The sequence below is a fragment of the Crassostrea angulata genome, chromosome 3 (genome assembly GCF_025612915.1).
Source record: "Crassostrea angulata isolate pt1a10 chromosome 3, ASM2561291v2, whole genome shotgun sequence".
Taxonomy (NCBI): domain Eukaryota; kingdom Metazoa; phylum Mollusca; class Bivalvia; order Ostreida; family Ostreidae; genus Magallana; species Magallana angulata.
In genome coordinates, this window is record NC_069113.1 from 32,595,798 (window position 1) to 32,617,782 (window position 21,985).

A 21,985-nucleotide genomic window follows, 5' to 3' on the forward strand; every position below is an offset into this window, starting at 1 on the left:
CTTTTAACGTTAAATATTTTTGAGAATATCTTCATACGCCAATGGATGAACAATGGGATAATGTGTCAAGCATATGTAAAGAACAGGACGGTATGCCGGATGATGTCGAGAAGAATAGAATTTGTCGGATAAAAGAATGCGTCAGAAAGTTTACAGTATAGGAATACGTCAGTTAGTGTACAGAAGGAGTTGGATAGAGTCTGAGAGTAAGACATTCCATGTACTAGGAGTCGACTTACGTCATGTCGAGATAAAAGAACGGTATGACAGACGATTTTTTAAGAGGAATAGTAATGTGTGAAATCATTTAAATGCCCATTTTTGCTGCCCAATGGTTTTCATCTCACCAACATAATATCAACAAATCGTGCTCCTCGCCATATCGAAAATGTTTGATTAATTCGTAAAGGGCAGTTCATAAAGGCCAATGTCTAAGGGTAGTAAAACAAAAATACCCGATTTTTATGAATGTGATATTACAGCCCATGATCTCTACAAATACTATAACACACAGTTCTTGGGAAACCACGAATATCTATGTATACAAGGCAGAACATTATTCGACAGCATATGATCAGATGGTGAAAGAATAGGGTAATATGTCAGACAGTTTTCAAAAGAATGTTAAACTAGGTTATCACAAAAAATAATTATGAATAGAATATTTTGCTTTTGATCCAAATATTAATTAATATAGCATTGAAGTTATGGTATATTAGACAATTCTTACTTGGATTCACATATCTTTTTATGTTTAATAAACAGTGTAGAAAGGGGGTTAAGGAAATTAATGATGCTATTATCTGCGAAACGCAAGCATACATTATTGTAGCATGCATTAATGTATATAACAAAACTGCTCCAAAATTTGTAAAATCTTAGTGTAAACAGATGTAGTTTTATGTGCGAAAGAGCTGTAGGTTTAGGGAGTGTGTCTAAAAAACTTTTCTTGATATCAATAAGAAAAAAATGATAATGTTACTTTTTTTACGTAATACAACAAAAATTCTAAACAGCGGAGCAATTTTTGTCGTCTGTCTAACATCTGTACAAAATGAATTCAATATAAATCAATATTTTATCAAACAGAAATCACGAAAACAATTGTTGATCATTTCGAATACTTAAATTGCCCTTCATTCCACTAGTCACAATGAATTTGACTTGATTTGCCTTTTAAGCATAGGGGTCTTCGATAAGAAAAGCTTCCAAGGATGGGGACGCTTGGTTAACTTAATTTATCGTCCTTTACTTAGAAATTTGAGCAATTTATCAATCAGTTGATGTGCACCAAATATTATGTGTGGTTAAAGCGTAGCATTGATCAGAGAGAACTCGTGCTCCCGGCCAATTTGATTGTTCTCGTGAACAAATTTTACTGCATTGGGAGAAAATCAGTTGATGAGCCTCGATATCAGATACCATATGGCGGCGATATGATAACGAGGCCAATCCTCGTGTAACCTCTTCGATTAAACAACCATGAACACGTTTTCTTTTTTCAATGGCATCGTTTTACTTTTTAAAAATGTTAACAGACAATTGCTATAATGCATTACGTAGGTACAAAAAAGCTATCAATGGTTTACTAGTATATAGTATGGTAAAACTATCATATTAACTCAAAGAAAAATATAACACAATATCACTGACGCATGCATGATGATTTTGATAATACATGTCAACTTTTGCTCATTATACAACAAGAAGTGTTTGAAAATTAAAAACAGAACAAAACAATGGTTTAGTGATATAAAATAAAAAGGTCTATAACGTTTTCTTGAAGACGCATACAATTATTGATCCTTCAATTTCAGATTTATAACAATCACGATTAACACAATCATACAAATACACCAGTCGTTTAACAGATACATGTCTATAGAGTCTAGTATATAAAATATGTAGGGATTACTGGACATATTCATATTATATAATTATATATTTTGATACAAGTATATGGTACATACAGTCACACAGAACATACACTGGAATGCTTGACAGGTATAATAGTAACAATATACGTCATTATATCAGTCACTCGATGGTTTCAACATAATAACCTTTACAACCAATAGCCCCCCCCCCCCCGCCCCCCCCCCCCTTACTCCACACACACCTACCACCGTCCCCAAAATAACACCAACTGTTTAGGAATATCCATACTACACTAGGTTACAGCTTTTACCCACAGAAACGTCACATGATGCACGAGTTGTTTATTTTTTTTGGTACACATTAGCACTAGAAGACTTCAAATTACAGACACCTCGTCTGTGTCTGTGAATGCTGAATCGGGAATGAAAGCATGATGCTGTACAAGTGCTGAATTTGATTCAAGATTCCAGGTCTATAGGTCTATTTTCCAAACACTGTCTTCGTTGATCACAAGCACATAACACAACTCATACTTTTTTTATTCTCTGATTATAAATATTTTGGCCATTTCACACTTTGATGTATTCAATGACTTCAAAATAATCCAGGATAGATTGACTTAAGTGTCCAGAACATGGTTATTGTTCCTAGTGTCTGTACGGTCACACGGGTTGTGTAGCCAGCGTTCTTGGAATCGTCAACTTCCTTCAAACCTTCTATGATAAAACGAAACCAGTTATAACGAAGTGTACGAAAATATTGACAAAAATTTGTTTATCAAAAATTTCAAACTTCTAAGTTGTTTGTTTTTCAAATAATTTATAAGATATTTGAAATTTTTTAACCATGACTTGGACTTAGTGTATTGACATGTTGTAAATTTTGTTTATGCCGGGTGACAGTAAATACAAAAAATGTTGTCGTGTTGTAAATTTATGATAAGACAGTATACTAAAATGACAGAATGCAATTATTAATCAAGCATTGTCCGCAGTTCAGTTCAATTCAATATCTTCTTTAATACTTTGGTTGGATCAATATTTGTTTAATACCTTTTTTTCGTTGATTTCGTGTTGAATTGATCAATGAAACGGAAATGTTCTAACTTTGAAATGCAATTTGCATAAATTATTATTAGCAAAAAACAGTCCCAAAATCTGTTTTTTCATTAAATTCACGAAATTTGATGCCAACAAATATTTATGAAACCACAGTTCTTGAAAGAATAAAGTAGTATGCTTAATCTTATATTGATAGTTAACTTCTAATGCAATAAGACATTTTCTTAAGTACATATACATGTATTCATTAAACGCAACTGGCCTGTTAGTTTGGAGAAGTCAAAAATCTTTGTATCTTCGAAATCGTTCTTGATCTGGGACACAGTTTCCGGGTGAGTTCTTTTCATGGTTTCGGAATACGACAGAACTTTTGGGGTCGTTCTTGGCCTCACAGGGCTAGGATTAAATGTAGGTACCGTGTATTCTACAAATAGAAATTAAAGTATTTGTAGGAATGGCAATGTATTTGATAAAACTTGATCACACATAAAATGGATGTTTTAATAACAAATCAAAGTTAAAAAGCCTAAAATTGTTCTGTTTTCTGTAAATAAAACTTGATTTGAGATTGATTTAAGATATAATGACATAGTAAATCTTTTTTTTTTAATTTGATTGTGCAACCAGGTCACTTAGTTACATAAAAATTATGTAAATGTATATTGTACATTTGACAACAGTAAAACAAGGTAATGGTCTATTATATGACGTATTCAAACATTTTATTGAACCATGCACTTTTAACGTATGTAAAAAATGCCTGCCTTGACTGTGGCATAATCATCCGCATGAGATTTCTGGTTAAGCCCAAGGCATGTACCAAATTTTATGGAAATCGGCGTTTCGATGTCAGTGCAACTGAACTCTGGAACAGTCTTCCCGCAGTTTTAATACTCGAGGAAAATCCGACCAGTTTTAAAAAGTTACTCAAGACACATCTTTTAAATTAGCGTTTTATAATTGACCCTTTCATCAGTTTAATTAGATCTTCAGTCTTTAATCTGTGCTGAAAATGTTTTATGAATATTTTAAAAACTGTTTAGCCTATTTTCTATATGTAAACCTCTTTTTATAGATTTATATGCCTATAATAACTCAATTTTATTTGTGTATGCTCATTGTGTAGTTTTAACTTATTATGTAAAGCGCTTTAGAGTAATTTTATTATATTTAGCGCTATATAAATGTTATAATAATAATAATAATAATAATAATAATAATAATGAGCGGATTTTTTTTTTTTGGGGGGGGGGGGTGTCCGGACTCTGGTTAAATCAAAAATTCAGATTTATTAAATCTAGATTTTAAAAGTAACTAAAGTGAACTTTGGACTCCCCCCACCCCCCCCCCCCCCCCCCCCCCAAAAAAACACAAACTTAAATATCCTCCCTGGAAAACATTTTTATATACGTGCGTCCCTGATGCCCTGACGCCTCGCTATAACCTTGTTTTACTGTATATGATTGCTATGGGGACAGTTTACCGCATACCGGATAGAATCATGGTCCTCTCACTTCGTCCGTATTTATTTTGAGCCTCACAAGTATAGTTTCCAAAATCTCCTCGACTGACGTTTAGAATCCTCAAAGATAAAGTGACTCTGTAACGCAACACAATACATGTATCATCATTATAATTGCGAAAACCAATTATCCAAGCATTAAGTATAAATATTTCATACACAAGATATCAATCAATATGAGTTATGGCTATAGCAAACATCCCCAAAAGTTCTTCTCATCGAACATGCATGCACTTCTTAAACGAACAGATATCATAATATGATGTAAACTTTGGAGTATAACAGGCTCCATCGTCACCAAAATTTTCAAATCCCTCAACTCATTCCTCAACTCAAATCCTGTAAAGAAAAGTGCATAAACTTGAGGTCAAACCTCAGATTTGAGGCTGAGTATTGACTTGAGGAAAATTGGTGACGACAGAGCGCTTAGAAAATGTCTCTGAGAAAACCAAACGTGAAGAATATCTTTATTCAAAATATTTTGTATTTCTTGTGAAAAAAGAAATCCATGGAATACATTTGAGTATTCATTTATACATGTACATATGATTGAGAATGCCATTTGCTAAGTTTTGGAATACATTACTCTGCTTGTAGAAAAACATAACTCTTTGTAATATCCATAATTATGATGAACGTTATCTTTTATATCAATACATTTTTCTTTTTAAATCGGTTTGCTTGCAACTTTAAATATTTTTGCTTATTTACAATAATACACGCCTATTTCTATTCTCTAGCTTTGCCGCTAATAAATCATTTTTTTTTAAATCTAAACTCTTCTAAAATTGTTGTAATTATCCAAATGAAAAATAACTGATTTTTTGCAACTAGTTGGGTTTAAACCCGATTTCAAATGGACGAATATTGAACATTGTACATGCATGACAAACATTTTAACCTTGGACTTTCAGTAGGACGTAACCGTCTATTTCTCTCGTCAAAACAAGCTATAAATGACGCTAATTTAAGTGAAATTTACACAGATTGCGTAGTCTTAGCTTATAAATAAAAGCCAGACAAATCTTGTTGATTTCATAGAACCATGATAGCTGAGTGGCTAGCAATGAAATAGACAGGCCTACGTCTCATTGCTGTTAGACACAACTACCCAAAGTCCAAGCTCTTGTTAAAATGGTTCTACATGAGCTTACTTCAGGTGATTGTCCTTGTACATATCAGTCCGGTAATTGGGTCCCGACGGTTGATCAAACTCCCGGTCTCCAAACCTCCAGATGTTAACTCCGAAAGGTGAGGCGGAAACATCGCATTGTAAAATGGTTTCCTTGCCCAGCGACTGGGACTGGTGTAAGTTAATCAAGCTTACTTCAGGTGGAACTATTAAAATTATATATATATATATATATATATATATATATATATATATATATATATATATATATATATATATATATATATATATATATATATATATATATATATATCCTTAATTTTGAAATTAAAGATAATTCTTTTGTTGTTGTACATTAACCAGCAAGTAAGATATAATCTATAACTTATGTGCAAAAAAAAAAAGAAGATTTTAAATACTTATTATTTGAACAACTAAATAAAAACCGTTTAAAATGAGGTTCGATTATTTGATTTTGGTAAGAATTGAATGACGCTTCATGGGTAAATTTTGCACAGTTTGAAAAAAAAAAATTCTATTAAAATGTCACATCTAAAGCCATGTTTATCTAATAAATTATAACATAATCATTTTTTTTTTACAAAAATGACTGAATTACATGTAGCAGCTTACAATGAACATCCACTTTAATGGTATGCTGAACTGCCGCTTTCACGTTGTTGGTTGCCATGCATTCGTATTTCCCGCCACAATGACGTGATATGTTCTTAATGATCAGAGTGTCTCCAATAGCACCAACTCCTGAAGAGGAAAGTGAAAAATGACAGCGAAACTGGTTTTACGGTAAGCGTTGATTGGCTGATTAATTGATTGATTGATTGGTCGATGTCTTCTAAAAAAAAATGACATGTCGTGACTGTTTAAAGTAATTATTTTGTGATTGTGGATTTTACTACAGCTCAGAATAAGTTGTGTAAAAGACTGTAGCATTCGTTATCATATAAATAGTTTGGGGGGAGGGTTGTTACAGTTAAAATTGACACCCCGAGAAAACCATTGTTAACCGACGCCAACCGCAGGTTGACAATAGTTTTCGAGGGGAGTCAATTTCAGCTGTTGCCCTGTCATGTTGTAAATTTTGAATTTACTGGGAGGGTGTACATATGTAAATACAAAATTTACAACATGACAACATTTCAAAATTTTTTTTTACCGCTGACGTGAATTTTAAGGCGAACCGTACGCGTATAATTTACGCGCATGTAACAATTCGTGTTATTATACCTCAATATTATTATTCTATATAACGCGTTGGTCTAGAGAGTCTCGTGGAACAAAACGTCGTGTCTCCCGGGGAATAAATATCGTGTCTCACCTCCTCGGAAATCTCGAGATTTTTCGTTCCATAGGAATGAAAAAGCCAATATGAGCATAAGATATTAATAGATATGACAAAATCAAAAATATTTAATCATTTAAATTCTCGTAAGCCACTAGAACAAATTTTACTAATATACATTTCATTCGAATTTATGAAAAAAAGAGAGACAATAACCAAAAACACATCCCAAACAATCACGACGTTATTGTTTTCGACACGTCGAAAAATTATTAAAAAAAAAATGACAAAATCGGCGTATTTTGTACAATTATACGTTGTTCGGTATATATAATAAAACTTTTATCGCATGAATGTTCGGAAAAAATAAAGATTTAATCACCAAGAAAAATCATATTTCCCTCAGGCGAAGCCCTCGAGAAATATGATTTTTCTAGGGGGAATAAATCTTCATATTTCCCTCACCTTCATGCAATATATGTATAGAGTTACCCGTTGCCAGGTGTGTAATAGAACGGATTATAAACTGCGTCTAAACCAATCATATTTCAGTATTTTTAAACATGAATGTATGATAATAAAATATTATAATATCACTTCATTTAATCAAAATGAAGCGTCGTTTCTTGTTTATTTTAGATATGTTAACAAGGGTATAATCTGATCTCGTTTTGATTCTACTCATTACAAAGTCTGATAAGAAAATATTTGTTTAAGGGAAATGTTTGGGTTTTCATAATGCCTTTGCAAAGATGAAATACCAACCTCTATTTGTTACAGCTATAACCGATAAAAAAAATGCTTAATGATGGTTACCTTAAACTGGAATACCTAAAAGACGGGCAATGCATTTCACACCTTAATAATTATCATACAATGTAATCAAAAAAATTAAACAATAAGATTCAATTGCCATTTGTGAATGTTACAAACAGATATTGGATTTGAATTTGTTAGTTTATTTGATGATTTTTTTTCAAAGGCTTCATAATAACATTCACTTGCAACAGAACAGAAGATTTCTTTTAAAGAAAATAGATGTTTATCCATTCAAAACTGTAATGAGCAGATGTTTCGAAAATTGATATGACTTACGCTCCTTGTATGTTCCGTGGTGGTTGTTGATTCGAAACCACGTGATATTAGGTTCTGGAATCCCTGTTGCGTTGCACCATAATGTGACGTCACGCCCTTCCTGGACGTTTATGTCTTTACTAGAGGCAGATTCTAAAATGCGGGCTGGAACTGAAAAAAAATTGGAAAAGTAATTAACCATTCTCTCTCTCTATTTCTCTCTCTCTCTCTCTCTCTCTCTCTCTCTCTCTCTCTCTCTCTCTCTCTCTCTCTCTCTCTCTCTCTCTCTCTCTCCATATACTTGATTAGTCACAAGTGATTATTTTGTCAATTTGCAAATTTTTCCATTACGATATATTTGTAAATTACAGGTAAAAACCAATCCCATTTACTGCCGTCCAGGAAATGATTATCAAATAACTGCAGGCCGCAATCTAACTGCACATACTAACAAGCGTGCGTATTTTATCTATAATCTTCTCAACAGATATATCTGTGCCATCAAAAGACGAAAATGCATGTTGATTGATAATTTAATGTGGCCACGTGTCAAAACGAAATAAACAGTCAATTATCAATATGAATTTCTCATGTAATTGAACTTTTTAGTAATGTTGTTTTTTGCCGAGAACTCATCATGATTTTAAAGATTCATCTCAGCAAAAAAATTTTAAACAACTTCAAAGAATGAAGATTTTTATATATATTTTGAAATGTAATACAATGAAATTTAATTCGGAGGAAATCCGTATTTCTTAAGTCAAGATTTTCCTGTCTTAGACCATGTAAATTTATTTATACCTGTTGGTTTTACATAGGCCCATACGCCACACCGCTCACATGCGCAAAGGATTCTTTTTATCCTTTTTCAAGAAGCTTATAGCTTGGGTGAGCAAAAATAAAGTTATGTGTGTATATATAAAACCCCATTACGACCCATCTTTTATGTTTTTCTCTAACTTGGTGTATTTGTTCTATAAAGTCACTTACCATATACCATAAGGTTGACCCTCGTTATCTGCACGGGACTGGTGTTGACAGTGCACGTGTACTCGCCTCTATCCTCGTACCTGATATGTCTGATGTGCAGATTCCAGTAATCTATCCGCGTGTGTTCGATTGATATTCTAGCATCGTCAATAAACCGCCTCTGGTTTTTACCTATCAGTATTTTCTTGGGGTTCATCCACACCACCTGTCAGTAGATAGGAAACGTATGGAATATTAAGTTATATGTAAAAAACATAAATCATTTTTTAAAAATTTAAATACAACAAATAATTTTTAGGTTTGGGGTAAATAATGCCTCGATTTAAGTTCATTGATTCATTATTCCGTAAAAAATTATTATTTTTGCATTTTTGATTGGCTGTCTTAAAAAACCTGTCAATTTTATGCATGACAAACTTAGTCATTTTTAAGTTTTGACAGTTAAAACCAATCAAATATTGACACTATGTTTAGAAAATCATGCAACCAGGGAATTTATTTTGATAATCAAAAGTCATTCTGTTAGTTCAAATAAAATGCCAGCTGTATACATATGCATGACATACTTAGCATTTCCTTAATTATATCATCAGAAATTACATTTTCAACACTTCATTCCACTTTACATTTCATTACTTTTATTACGTGAAGTTAATTTCCAACATCCTCATTCTATTGACAGAAAGAGTGACACTGGGTATTTATTTAACAGTTAATCAAGCACTGTTCGGTATACTAGAGGGTTTTTTTTAAAACCTGATTCCCGGAATCTTAGCTGAGAATTGTGTGCTTAGAGAAGCAACGAGCCCATGTCAAACAGCTCTCAATATCCATCTTTTTCTCCCTCCTTTCCTGATGGCTAACATAGAACGTGATGGATTAGCTTCATACTCAGAGAACCCCATTGATAAATAAACTTCACTTTCTCGGCTAGCCAGCGAGAGTCCGATGCATCTGGTATCTGTTAATGGTATCAAAATCTCTCAATCTCTCTCTCTCTCTCTCTCTCTCTCTCTCTCTCTCTCTCAATTGTCTTTCGTTGTTTGATGGATTTTTCCTATTATGAACTTTATTGCTAATTATGAATAAACAATTAATATATTTTACATATAAACGTATCTTTCAAATAGTTCATGTTCCTATAAACTTTGATATTAAACTTTATAATAACCTGGAGAATTTAGTTCTGAAATAATTATGTTGTTGTGCCTATACAAACCCATACGTAAATACTTCCATCAAATGTGAAACCCATTTGACAATAATTTCTGATGTTTCTCGCACTTCGAAATAACGACACGACAGCAGAGTTTTCTGTTACCCAATCCCAATCTACATTAACACCTAGTGGTTATCTAAGCAAAAAAGTTATCCTCTGGTGGTTTCAGAATATTTTTTATTAACCGGCTTCCTGTACCTACCCGCAAGACGAAACACTAAATTACCAGATACGATACGGCTATTTCAGTTGAAAAAGTTAATTATGAGAAGAACGCATCACTTTGCACCGCGAACTTTATAGCCTGATTTCTACCACCATTGGGATGTTATGGGCCGTTTAAGAGTGACGAATGTTTTAGGCCTTTTTAGGATTTCAAAGCCACGAATATCTCTTATCCGCCTTGCAGTTTAATGGCTAAGCGAAACGAATTTCCTTATTATACCTTTCTCAGGTTTTGTATGGAATGCAAATTCAACCAATAATTTCCACCTCACAAGATGGGTTGTCACACTGAATTACCTTAAATGATGTCATTGAATTTTTTTCTTTTTGCTAAGATTGCAAAAAGGTCTGTAGGAAAATACTTAAGAAATTATTGGACGCGTAAATTTTTCATTGGATATATCAAGCATTTTAAACAATAATTAAAAGCATCATTCCCCTTAGTCAGTTATGAAAGGTATTGTCCTTTTGAAATTTTTTTATTTTGATAATGAAAATATGCAGCAATAATGTATATTTCAATAATTAAATTTTAAGATACTTAAAAAGAAAAGGTAAGATAAGGCAACGATTGGTCAATTTGTACAGTAAATGGCAATTCACAACAAGCTGCAATATGCCAAAATTTCATATTCCTGATTTGTCAAATTTATTTATATGTAAGTATTTTTTGTGCTATTTTATTTAAAAAAAAAAGAATTTGGAAGTTAGCTATTTCAATATACCTTAACATCATGTATTACATAAAAGTTAATAAGGTTGAAAAAAGATTTGTAAAACTTGCATAAAACTGTTGACGTATTGGCATTTTTAAATTTCATAAAAAATACAATATCGATGATTTTTTCTCTAATCTTAGTTATCAAATAAGAGTTATACGCTACGGCATTTACAAATACAGCATTGCAAAGAATCCAAATTTTGAACCCCATTCGCAGCAAACACACCATAAACAGAAATATTTGAGCTCCAATTTCTACGAATATTAGTGAGTTGACCCGAATTTCTGGTTTCCAAGTCGCAGTTGGTGCGAGCACGACATTGACCCCTAGCTCCTTACGTTTTATGAGGAAATTCATGCAGCCATTGGTACCAAAAACTTGATTATCAAAAGATTACATCAATCATATAATAGAATATTCTTGATGGGACGCAAAGCAACTTTCACGCAAGCAATCTATGAAACCCCTTTTCAAAAAAGATGTACAAAGAGTGAAAGAGTGTTCTTAAACCTACCTGATATTTATTCTGTTCATCCTGAGCCTCACAAGGCAATATGGCGACATCTCCTTCCGTAACTGTGATGTTTCTATGTAAATCTGTTGCAACTGATTTAGAAACTGAAAAAAAAGTATTTCATACTTCTTTGAAAAAGATTTGCATTAGCTAAAATGTATTTTCAGTAGCTTTTTGTTTCAGCTTAATACAGTATTCCTAGCTGAAGAACTGTAGTGCTACGGGGAAAACAAGTATAGACAAAAAGTAGAGCCACATCTCTGAGGCTAAGGTAATCAGTAAATCATTTAAACAGTACGTTCTTCTAAAGTTAAGACATCTAATAAACTTAATAATTATGTATACATATGTTTTAAAATATATACCATCATATACATATTTATGAATAAAGTGTTTTACCTACAAACATGTGACAGGTATTGAACACATCTTAACGAAAAAAATGGAAGAATCGTGACGTCACTTTAATACCATTTGGAATTCTTAACTTAATCTTTAGACATGCAAATAGCACACAGTGGTTCCTTTTCGAAGCATTGTTAAAAACATCAGAGGGCAGTCCATCGTAAAACCGTATTCAATTAACAGGAGAGCGTAGATTTTATCATCTTGTTACAGCGCGAATTAATCATTGAACAATCGCTCGACGACTCTCGGCGGGATAAGTGAATACAAGCAATCAGCAGAACTGTCTCTCCGCAATTACAGCCCCATATAAGTAAAGAAAGGGGTAATTAGGAGAAGGACCCTAGCGACTTTTAGAAGAAAGTGTTTGGTGTAAATTAAATCAAACTTTGAATCCTAAAGATGCTGTCAATTTCTGGTGACCGAGAAAAGATTCACAAAGTGTCAATTCAGATAGGCGAAACTTTCAATGTCGTTCAAGTGGGGGAATTAACTGAAAAATAAATGTAATGTAGTCAACAGGAAACCGGTGTCATTCGATACGATATTAGCGGTTATTTCAATGAAACACAATAGCAAATGCTTTTAAAACATATTATGTAATTTCAGATATGAGTTCTCTGCGCTCTTAATTATGTAAAATTGTCCAACAAGAGACTGCTCATTAGAACCATTTTAACAAGACCTTGGACTTTCGTTATGACGTAACTATTTACTTCTTGCATCACGTGAAATATTCATAGATTGCGTTGTCTTACCTCAAAAGCCAGACGGACTGAAACTGAAAACTGAAACTGATTTAAGAGCCATGGCTGAGTGGCCAGCAGTGAATTAGGCCTTCTTCACATTGCTGCTTGACACAACTACCCAAAGTCCAAGCTCTTGTTGAAATGGTTCTATTTCTCGACTGACTTAAAATATTTTAATAAATACTGTAGTCACTGTTGATAAGATAAAGTTAACATTTGAACAACTAGACAATTTCTTTTCTCATTCAGGCCAAAATGCCGGTATTGTAGGCAAGAACACCAGGGGGAAAAAACATTGTACACACTTTGCTATCTTTTTCATGTTTTCATTGGTTCTGGCCAGCTGTTTGTCTCGTTGTAACCATGAGTATGTGCAACAGCCCAATTTCAAACAGATGTAATTATGATACGGTTAATATAACGTCATCAGAGACCAAATGGGAAGAACCGATCGCCCTCCAAGGAATAATAAATATCTTGTTTCTCCGTTCAATTTGATAGAAACTCAGATTTATTAAATTAATTTTCGGAAATCGTTTATCATCAATTTTGCTTAGTAATAGATTGATTTTCTCCCTTTACTTTAAAATCTGCATTGCCATATACAAACATTTCTATATGGAGTCTTCCGGACGAATTGCTACCATGGGGGTGAGGGGGGTGGGGTTAGGTGTAGATCCATTTTCACCATTTAAGGTAAATGCCCGTCCTAGCGCTTGGTTTCTTTGATGTGCCGGTTTATTGAGGATAAAATCGATAATGTTAATGTGTTATCACGATTTAAGCCCCCTTGACTTGAATATTTTCTCCAGGAACCTTCTGCTGGAACGTTCTAAATGTCCGGGGCGTTAATGACTACAAACAGACATAGACCGAGGATATCCCAGGCTTTTAAAAATCTTTATATCATATCTGCCGGTTTGATAACAGTTCCTTTAGATATTCCAGTGAATTTGATATTTATTGCACAGCAATCTTCTAAAATGCATGATCATTTTTCAGTTGATTAGTTGTATTATCATGCTTAGCGATACCATGTATATATGCAGACATTTTAGGAATATGGTGGGCGTACGCGTAAACACCATTTTGCCAGGAAAAATAAATTAATTTTCCACTAGATAATTGTGTCGTATTTCGATTGTTTATGTGGATGAATTACGTAATTAGACTAATAATCATTTGGGTATACGGATGCTTATATATATCTTCACTATAGCAATTATCAACAACAGTAGACATGGAAATTGCGTATTTAGGTACTTCTATGAATGTATTATTTAGGTAGGATTTCGTTGTTAAGTTAATCCACGATATTTAACATTCATCGAAGTGCCATTTCTTTTAACTCATTGTATTGATCGAAGCGTTGTCTTATTAGCGTATCTTTGAAACTGATTTTCATCTAATCCACGAAAATTAATGCTCATGAATATTGGTGAAATCACTATAAAACATATCCCACACACTCAAAACTCATAATGTAATTCCAAGGGGCATTTATATGAATGAAAAAAAAATAATTCGAAAAAATAGGTTTTAAAAAAAATTGTATAAATTTTTAATTTTCTGTTTCATTGACGAGACATACGTTGGAATTAATTGTCGATCGTTTGATGAACATAACTGATCAAAGAGAGAATGTGTTATTTATTTTGGTGAATGATGACGTCATTGCTATACATGATAAACTGCTAAAGTTTGGGTTCAATCCATTCGTCAGTGTGTATAATTATTTGCTGAACTCTTTACTCAAATGTATGAATATATTTTTGGTCCTCCTTCTGAAAAAAAAATGATCGCTTTTTTCTTATACCTAAGTACATATGAAGAAGATATTACACACTGATTGAGATGATTTATAGAATTTTAATAATTACGTCAGCATTACTATAGTTTTCTTTATTTTAAACAATGTGAAATGCTTCATTAGATATCTTTTAAAAATATTTGTTCTGCCTTCTATAGTGTAAACAATGAGTTGGGAAAAGGGAAACAAAACAATGTTCAAGGGTGATCAGAAACCTTGGGATTTTTTTTTTTTGGGGGGGGGGGTGTTCGCAATGTCATCAAAAAATTCAACTTTCTTTACGTAGTTTACATGCATGGTGGTAAGTATCTACATGTACATGTACGTACATTCCTGTCCTGGTCAATAGACCCTCAATTCAGTGCATTCAAATTATAAGTTGTCAAATAATCACCTTTACTGACAATTCTATGCTGCACACGTTAATTTATTCAATGTATTTACCTATACCTGCACAATTATAGTAGATTAAGATGATGAATATTAAATGAATTAGTTGATAAATTAACAGAAAAATTGATAAGTACCAAGTGCTATAACTAAGTGTACTTAAAGTTTAATTTATCTTCAAAACACTGTCCGATCAATTCCTTGAGGTACACAAACATTGTACATGTATATTTTATAATCTTTTTGCCTATTTAATAGCCGAGGAGTTCGGGCCAACACTCATGTTTCATTTCTATAACGAACAATCATGATGTATTTACATGTACGTACGTCTACACACGTGTATGTCATAGAAATCGGGAAAGGGATTAGCGTTGGAGCAAACAAAGCTAAAGAATATGAGTAGATAAAAGGTTATTATGGTCGAGTATTATTCGATTTATTTGCAGAGATCATAATTACAACAGAAGAAAATATTAAACATAAATAATTGATTCGTTTGATTATTACAGGTGTAGAATGCTAATTCCAGTTTATTCATTACTCTCCCATTTTCCAAAACAATTCGCATTTAGATGAATAGTTTTTTAAAAACTCATAATTTTGGTAAATAAGAAACGTCGTTATGCGACACGTAAACTTTCAGATGGTCTACCAGAAATAATGCAATTTTGTTTCTATCTTTAGTAATTGTTCGAATTTGCGTTCTGATCAATCGTGTTTCCGCGAACAAAATGGCCATTTTAGCAGGCTGGTGTATCATTTTGGAAGTACATATTGGACACAAGCGATTATTGAGTTTCTTATAATGTCTACAAATATCTTAGATTTAGATAATTTAGCTCCTCCAGCCGAAGTCACTTCACATACCAAGTGTCAAATCAAATCTGCCAATTATGTGTCCGAATCGATAGCAGGTCAAAAGAAAATTATCAATCATATATTCTCTCTCCCTCCCTCTCTCTCTCTCTCTCTCTCTCTCTCTCTCCCTCTCTCTCTCTCTCTCATTACATTAAACAAGTTGGTAGGAAAACTCATCGCGCATTTTCTCTTTCTCTCTCTCCCAATACAAATTTAACATCATAAATCATCATTCGCTTTTCTTTAAGACACCTGTGATCCATCATATTTATTTCACATTTGAATCTCTCTCTCTCTCTCTCTCTCTCTCTCTCTCTCTCTCATTTGAACCATAGATCAAGAGTTCTGTCAGATATTTTTGTCCTTATGTTAATGTCTTCAAAAGGCTTTATCGACATCTTGACTGTTTATCGAGGTTTAATACTCTTTTACATCTGTTTTACCACTTCGTCTCTTCATAAACATGAATCCAAGTCTCGTAAACCAATCCTTAACTCCATTAATTACCCGTGCAAATAAAATAATTCACTAGAAAGTTGCAATTATCTTCCCAAGAAAAGTGTATTCCAAACATGCGAAAGGGGAAAAGCACGGTAATTAAGAAAGAAAAGGACGCAAGTTCAGCCCTCGGCGAAGAGACTTTTAAGAGGATGATCGTTTGAATAGATGTAAAAATCGATACCTGTCACAGAATGAAAAAAATACAGGTATTTTTATTGACCAAGTTAAACACCTGTTAATTATCTTCTCTTTCCCCATCGACCATATTCCGATGCAATCCCAACCATTTTTTTATTTTCTAGAGTTCACTGGATATTTCGGAATTGCCATTACCTACATAATTACGTAATCCTTTTATTTTACTTATTTTGCACGTTTAAAGTAAAATCTATTTTTGTTTAACCAGCCTTTTTTCCCCTATTTTTTCCTAAGCCCGAATTTGCAAATCGTGTACTATTATAAGTGTTTAACAGTTTTCACAGTTCATTTTTAAGTAGAACAAATGGGGTTTCATTTGTTTCACAATTTATTGAACTTTAAAACCCAGCCCTTTGCAGTAAACACAAACTGTTTGGTTTACACTATACTCACACCAATCTCAATTAAAATCGATTCAAATTACATCAGTTTAATGAGGAAGACATTGACTTCGGATGCTCGGAAATGCGGGCGGTCTTTTCTGATTGCATAAAAGGTACAGAGTTCTACATCACTGCAGACAGGAGAATCCTTTTATATGATATATAAAGCCTTGATCTGACTTGAAGTGTCATGTACCATGGTACCCAAGACATACTTTTACACAGATTCCAAAATTAAACTAAATTGAGTAAGTATCGATTGCTCCTTTTGAAAAATTTTCACAAGGCAAACGCACCTGAATATCATTTGTGTGTTAAACAGCTGTTACACAACTGAAGAAATTAGATAAAACCTTTATGCTGAATAAGATTTGAATTCTTTTTCTCGCCCTAAAAAATACATATTTGCAATTCAATCATAAGATATTTAACCTTTGAGTCATATTTGAATTGAGGTGAAAACCTTCAGCATATGAGTCAATTGATGTATACAATACCAGTATCTAACGTTTAAAAAAGCGGAATAATTATTAAATATGATGCAAAACGCATCCTGTTCACAATTTTGTTTCTGTATCCAAAAAAAGTGTTTCATGTGAGTTTACTATTATCAATTCAGATCGATAAAACGTTATTATGTTTTGGAATTGTTGTTTATAACTTTGGAAATAGCTGTATGTCGTCTCAAAGAATGGCCTAGCCATGCATTTCAGTCGCACGATGTTTAGTCACAACCCTGAAGGCAGCTATTTCCGGGGTCTTTGATTGTTACAAATTCACGAACAGAGGTTAAAACTCGACTTGTAGGTATTTTAGCATCCATATGATACTGCACAGGCCTTGAATTTTTTTTGTGTCATTTAAATACCAGAATTAGCATTGTTTAAAATGAGGTTAGAAATAGGTTAAAGGAATTTAAAACATGTCGACAATTTTCCATTGACTTTTTGAAGGAATACATATCTAAACACGGAACTGGGGCCTTTTAAGAACCAATTCATGAGCGGATCTAGAGGGGGTAAGGGACACCCCCTCCCCCCCCCCCCCCCCGGCAGATTCAAATAACCGTTGGACTCCCTGGAAAAAAATTCTGGATTCACGCATGCAATTTATTTATGATTTGAAATAGGGATGGTTACATGTATCAAATCGTTGAAACGTATTTTGATATTTGAATGAGTCCAGTAACTTCGTCCCATTCCTTTATGAACATTAATACGAGGGCCCTACCCATCCCTTATTCTAAAAAGTACCAGTACAAATTCAAATCAATGGAGAAAACGTTAATAAATGAGAAGACACGATCCCTTTGTTTTGTCGGTTATCATTTTTGTTCATTAGATTGATATTTTATTTGGTTGGGAAGTTAAGGCGGGATGGTAAGGGCATTATTAATTTTACACTAATTTAATCTCCATGCGAAAAAGAGCTCTGAATAAAAACAGAAAAATATTCCTTTCCTCACAAAGCTGTAAAAATAAAATAAATTAATTAAAGTATTTAATTAATTGTTGACCTCCTAGTTTCTTTGAATTCAAGGGGCCCGGGGGAACGACTTACGTTGGGGTAATTGTATGACGCATTTTGTTCTCATTTGACGATCATTTGTCTAGGATATGATGAGATTACCAAACACTTGTATGAAACCAAACTTTTCAGTTGATTTGAAGGTTAATGTGTAAATCACCCAGCCTCCTTAAATCTAAGGGGAGAATGTTGAGATATGACGTATTTTGATCTTTGATGACGATGACTTGTTAACATGACGACATTACCATGCACTTTTATGTCATCGTCTGCAGTAACCAGACCATAAGTCAAAGTCTAAGACCAAAAAAATGGGGCCCACTTGAGAAATAATTGACAAAGCATGAGAGTAATTGGAGTTTTTATAAAAAATATTCTCAAGTTCCCCAATTGCTGTAAGAGAAATAAACAATTTCCTGCCAGCAGTTGATGATTATTGCGATTAATAATAAATTAAGTGGTGCAAGATTTATAACCCGTCAATACATGTAACCACCATATCACACTTTTGCTTTTTAGCAGTAGTCATATTTTTCTTTGAAGAAGCCAAAATCAGCACTGTAGTTTCTGCAGAGAAGAGGTGTGCTTATAATTCCTGTGTATTCGCGGATGAGGGTCTCCCGTAAATCAGACGAAGAAAAAACCTAACGAAGCTAATTATGACAGCTGTGAGGGAGACCTAACAGTTGGAGGGTCTGTAAAATGGGAGGGGGTGATTTCGGGCCACAGAACAACAGGTTAGGCCGCTAAAACGTGTCGGAGGAGCGCGATTACTTCGACTGTCGGACTAAATAAGCGCATCTAGGCTCCAATTTCCCTTCCTGTTAGGTATATGGTGATTGCAGACCATTGATTTATGTCTAGAAATATTATTTGTGACCCAATCCGGTCGGTGTTCGCCAGCCGTAGCAATCTTCAGTAATCTTTCTGAGATGAAGGACCAAAGACAATTACCTTCTGACAATGATACATACGGCCATTTCTGATTTTTTTTTCATCCGTCGTAGAAAGAAAAAAATCTCAGTTCTTACTAAATAGGTTCTTTATATGATGCGATGAATCCACTCATCTCATTTTTTTTCTCTCAAAAACCCATGTCAATGCTGTTATATTTGATATTTTGACGTCGGTTGCGTAATCTAAACTAGTATAAACATTGCTGCATTGTTCAGAGATGCCGGTCCCAATTTCCTAACCTGAATGTGGGATGTTTTTGTCGCAATATTATAAGCGTACAGAATTTCGTACATGTTTCACATACATTGCCTTCTTAATTTACTCACCAAATAATAGTAGACGCCATTTGTTTTGGTCAGTATGATTTCTTTTATCTAATCATAACATGCATTTTATATAGAACATACTGTAACTGTCTTTAGTTATTAAAAAAGTTATTAAAAGTACATTTAGGGGTACATTAAAGTACATGTACTAAGTCAGTCAATGGATCCAGCTGATGTTTGCTGGCCGAATATATGTTGCTACTCACCATAGGCCAGTTTGTAAATAAGCAGTGTAAAAATCCAATTCAACATTTTCCAGTCTTTTGTTGTGCTCAAACTATGCTTTAAAATCCCATTCTCATTCACAGAATCATTTTAATCCTTGTTCCAAAGAAGTGATAACAGTTTTGTCTATTCTTCTAATGCGACACAATTTGCATGTTGTTTTTCTATGGAAGGACACGGCTATGAGATTGAGAGAGGGAGAGAAAATCAAAGAGTTTAACTGCCTCTAAAAGTTTTTGTTTTAAGTGTACAAACAAATCAATGACTAGAGAAATAAGTTTAGAGAATGTAGAGATTTTGTATGGTGTTTGTCAATCAGAGAACGCAGGGTTTCCGCGTGCGTTGGGCGGAGCTACATCGGCTAATCTCCAATCGATGACGGCCAAAGAGCACTTTCACTTTCCTTATGGCAAAGCTCTGGCAACTTCAAAGACACAGTCCCAGGATACAGTCAAATCGTGATAATAACGTTATTTAAAGTAATTATTGGATTTATATTGGCTCTATGACGAAATTTTCGTCAATATCACCGGCTGTCAGACCCCAATGAAACAATGGATAGTTCTCCCCGGACTTACTAGTATTAGGAATCACAGACACCAAGCTTCAAGTTATGTTATCATGTTGTTTCAGCCTTAGAATTCTTTTTAATTTTTTTTTTGCGTCCCTTTTCAAGTTCTAGACTGTATGTCCATGGGCGAGATAACCAACTGTTTTCTGAAACATGCATGTTATAATCCTGACATTCATGTTATGAAAATTATGAAATTTTAATTCTCAATTTTTTCGGCTTCGAGGCTAACTAGGCCACATGGACAGTGGCGGTATGTTTGTTTTACTCATTTACTGTTGACCGATAAAATCAATCGCTTTAACCCTCACACCAGTAATTATACATTATCGAAATATATGATTAGCTGCGAGATCAAAGATGCCAACAGCATTTTATTGATTCCATAAAATTCATAAAAATTATTTTCATTTCCTTTTGTTGATGATGGTATTGATCTTCGGTGTTTTCAACGTTTCGATGAGTTCCGCTATTTACTGTTAAACTATTTTGTCCTAGATTATTAGAATAAAAAGATCGGGTTATATAGTCAGATACTGCTAACATAATTGTACGGGATTAAGACATTTTCGAAAACGCCCATTTTTTAAGCTTTTAGATGGTAATACAAAAAACTAACTAAAGAACGCTTTCAGCATCTTTTTTGTTTCGTTTTTATTATTTCAAAGCGAAAGAAAACGCCGTTTCAAGCTTAAAACCTATTGGTCTTTGACAGTTTCTCGAATCCAATCGTTGAACCCGTTTTTGACTTTTTTTAAAATATGGCTAAATGTCTTTACCTGCGGTCAAGAACATTAAGAACAGGAAGCTGAATATCAGCGATAAAAATTTAAATTTGTCCGTGTAACCAATGTTTCTCCGGTTGACCCGGTGGCATTATTTGGTAGTTAAGCCCTTAATGGAGTCAAAGACAATTTCGGTGCGGAGCAGCCTCAAATTGACCAGAGCCGTCAATGCTAAAGGGTGGTCATTAACATTTCGTTTTAGATGACCTTATTAAGAAGACTGGGGCTTTTGTTTCAAAGAGCTTCGCCTCCAAATGTCAAGTTGCCTTGTCTGAGTTCTCTCTGATAAAGCCATTCTTGCACTTCTGTTGAAGAATTTGTTTGCGAGGATAATGTTGATCTTTGCGAATTAGTATGTTCGTGAGATATGCTTTGAAAGGATTAATTCGTTTGTCGTAAGAAAGATAGATAATATTACTAAGAGTCGCAACTCGATCTTGGCATCTTGACTATTAATTCATCATATTGTCAGCTACCTTTGATAAACCTAAAGATGGTACACTGAAATTGATTTCATTTCTGTAGTAGGGAACAGATTTCAAAGACTTCAACTTTTTTGCGTAGGAAACTATTATTCCAATACGCAATTTCAAACTGTCATAAAAAAAGAGTGGAAGTCAGGTAGGAATTTGTTATTCATAATTATGTACCACCATACAC

General features: G+C 33.7%; 1 protein-coding gene across 2 annotated transcripts; it reads right to left on the reverse strand.

The window, feature by feature from the left end:
- Positions 1 to 2,113: 2,113 nt before the first annotated feature.
- LOC128176225 (limbic system-associated membrane protein-like) lies at positions 2,114 to 20,351 on the reverse strand. Of its 2 annotated transcripts, none has more exons than XM_052842395.1 (9): positions 19,951 to 20,351; positions 11,638 to 11,741; positions 8,958 to 9,162; positions 7,989 to 8,138; positions 6,227 to 6,355; positions 5,616 to 5,799; positions 4,430 to 4,539; positions 3,202 to 3,363; positions 2,114 to 2,594 (listed from the first exon to the last, which is right to left on the reverse strand). In XM_052842395.1, the coding sequence occupies exons 1-9, from the start codon at positions 19,994 to 19,996 to the stop codon at positions 2,473 to 2,475; spliced, it is 1,212 nt and encodes a 403-aa protein (XP_052698355.1). In that variant the 5' UTR covers positions 19,997 to 20,351; the 3' UTR covers positions 2,114 to 2,472. The 2 variants fall into 2 exon arrangements, with proteins under 2 accessions (XP_052698355.1, XP_052698356.1); XM_052842396.1 differs by having other exon boundaries at positions 2,114 to 2,591; positions 19,951 to 20,345.
- Positions 20,352 to 21,985: the final 1,634 nt, after the last annotated feature.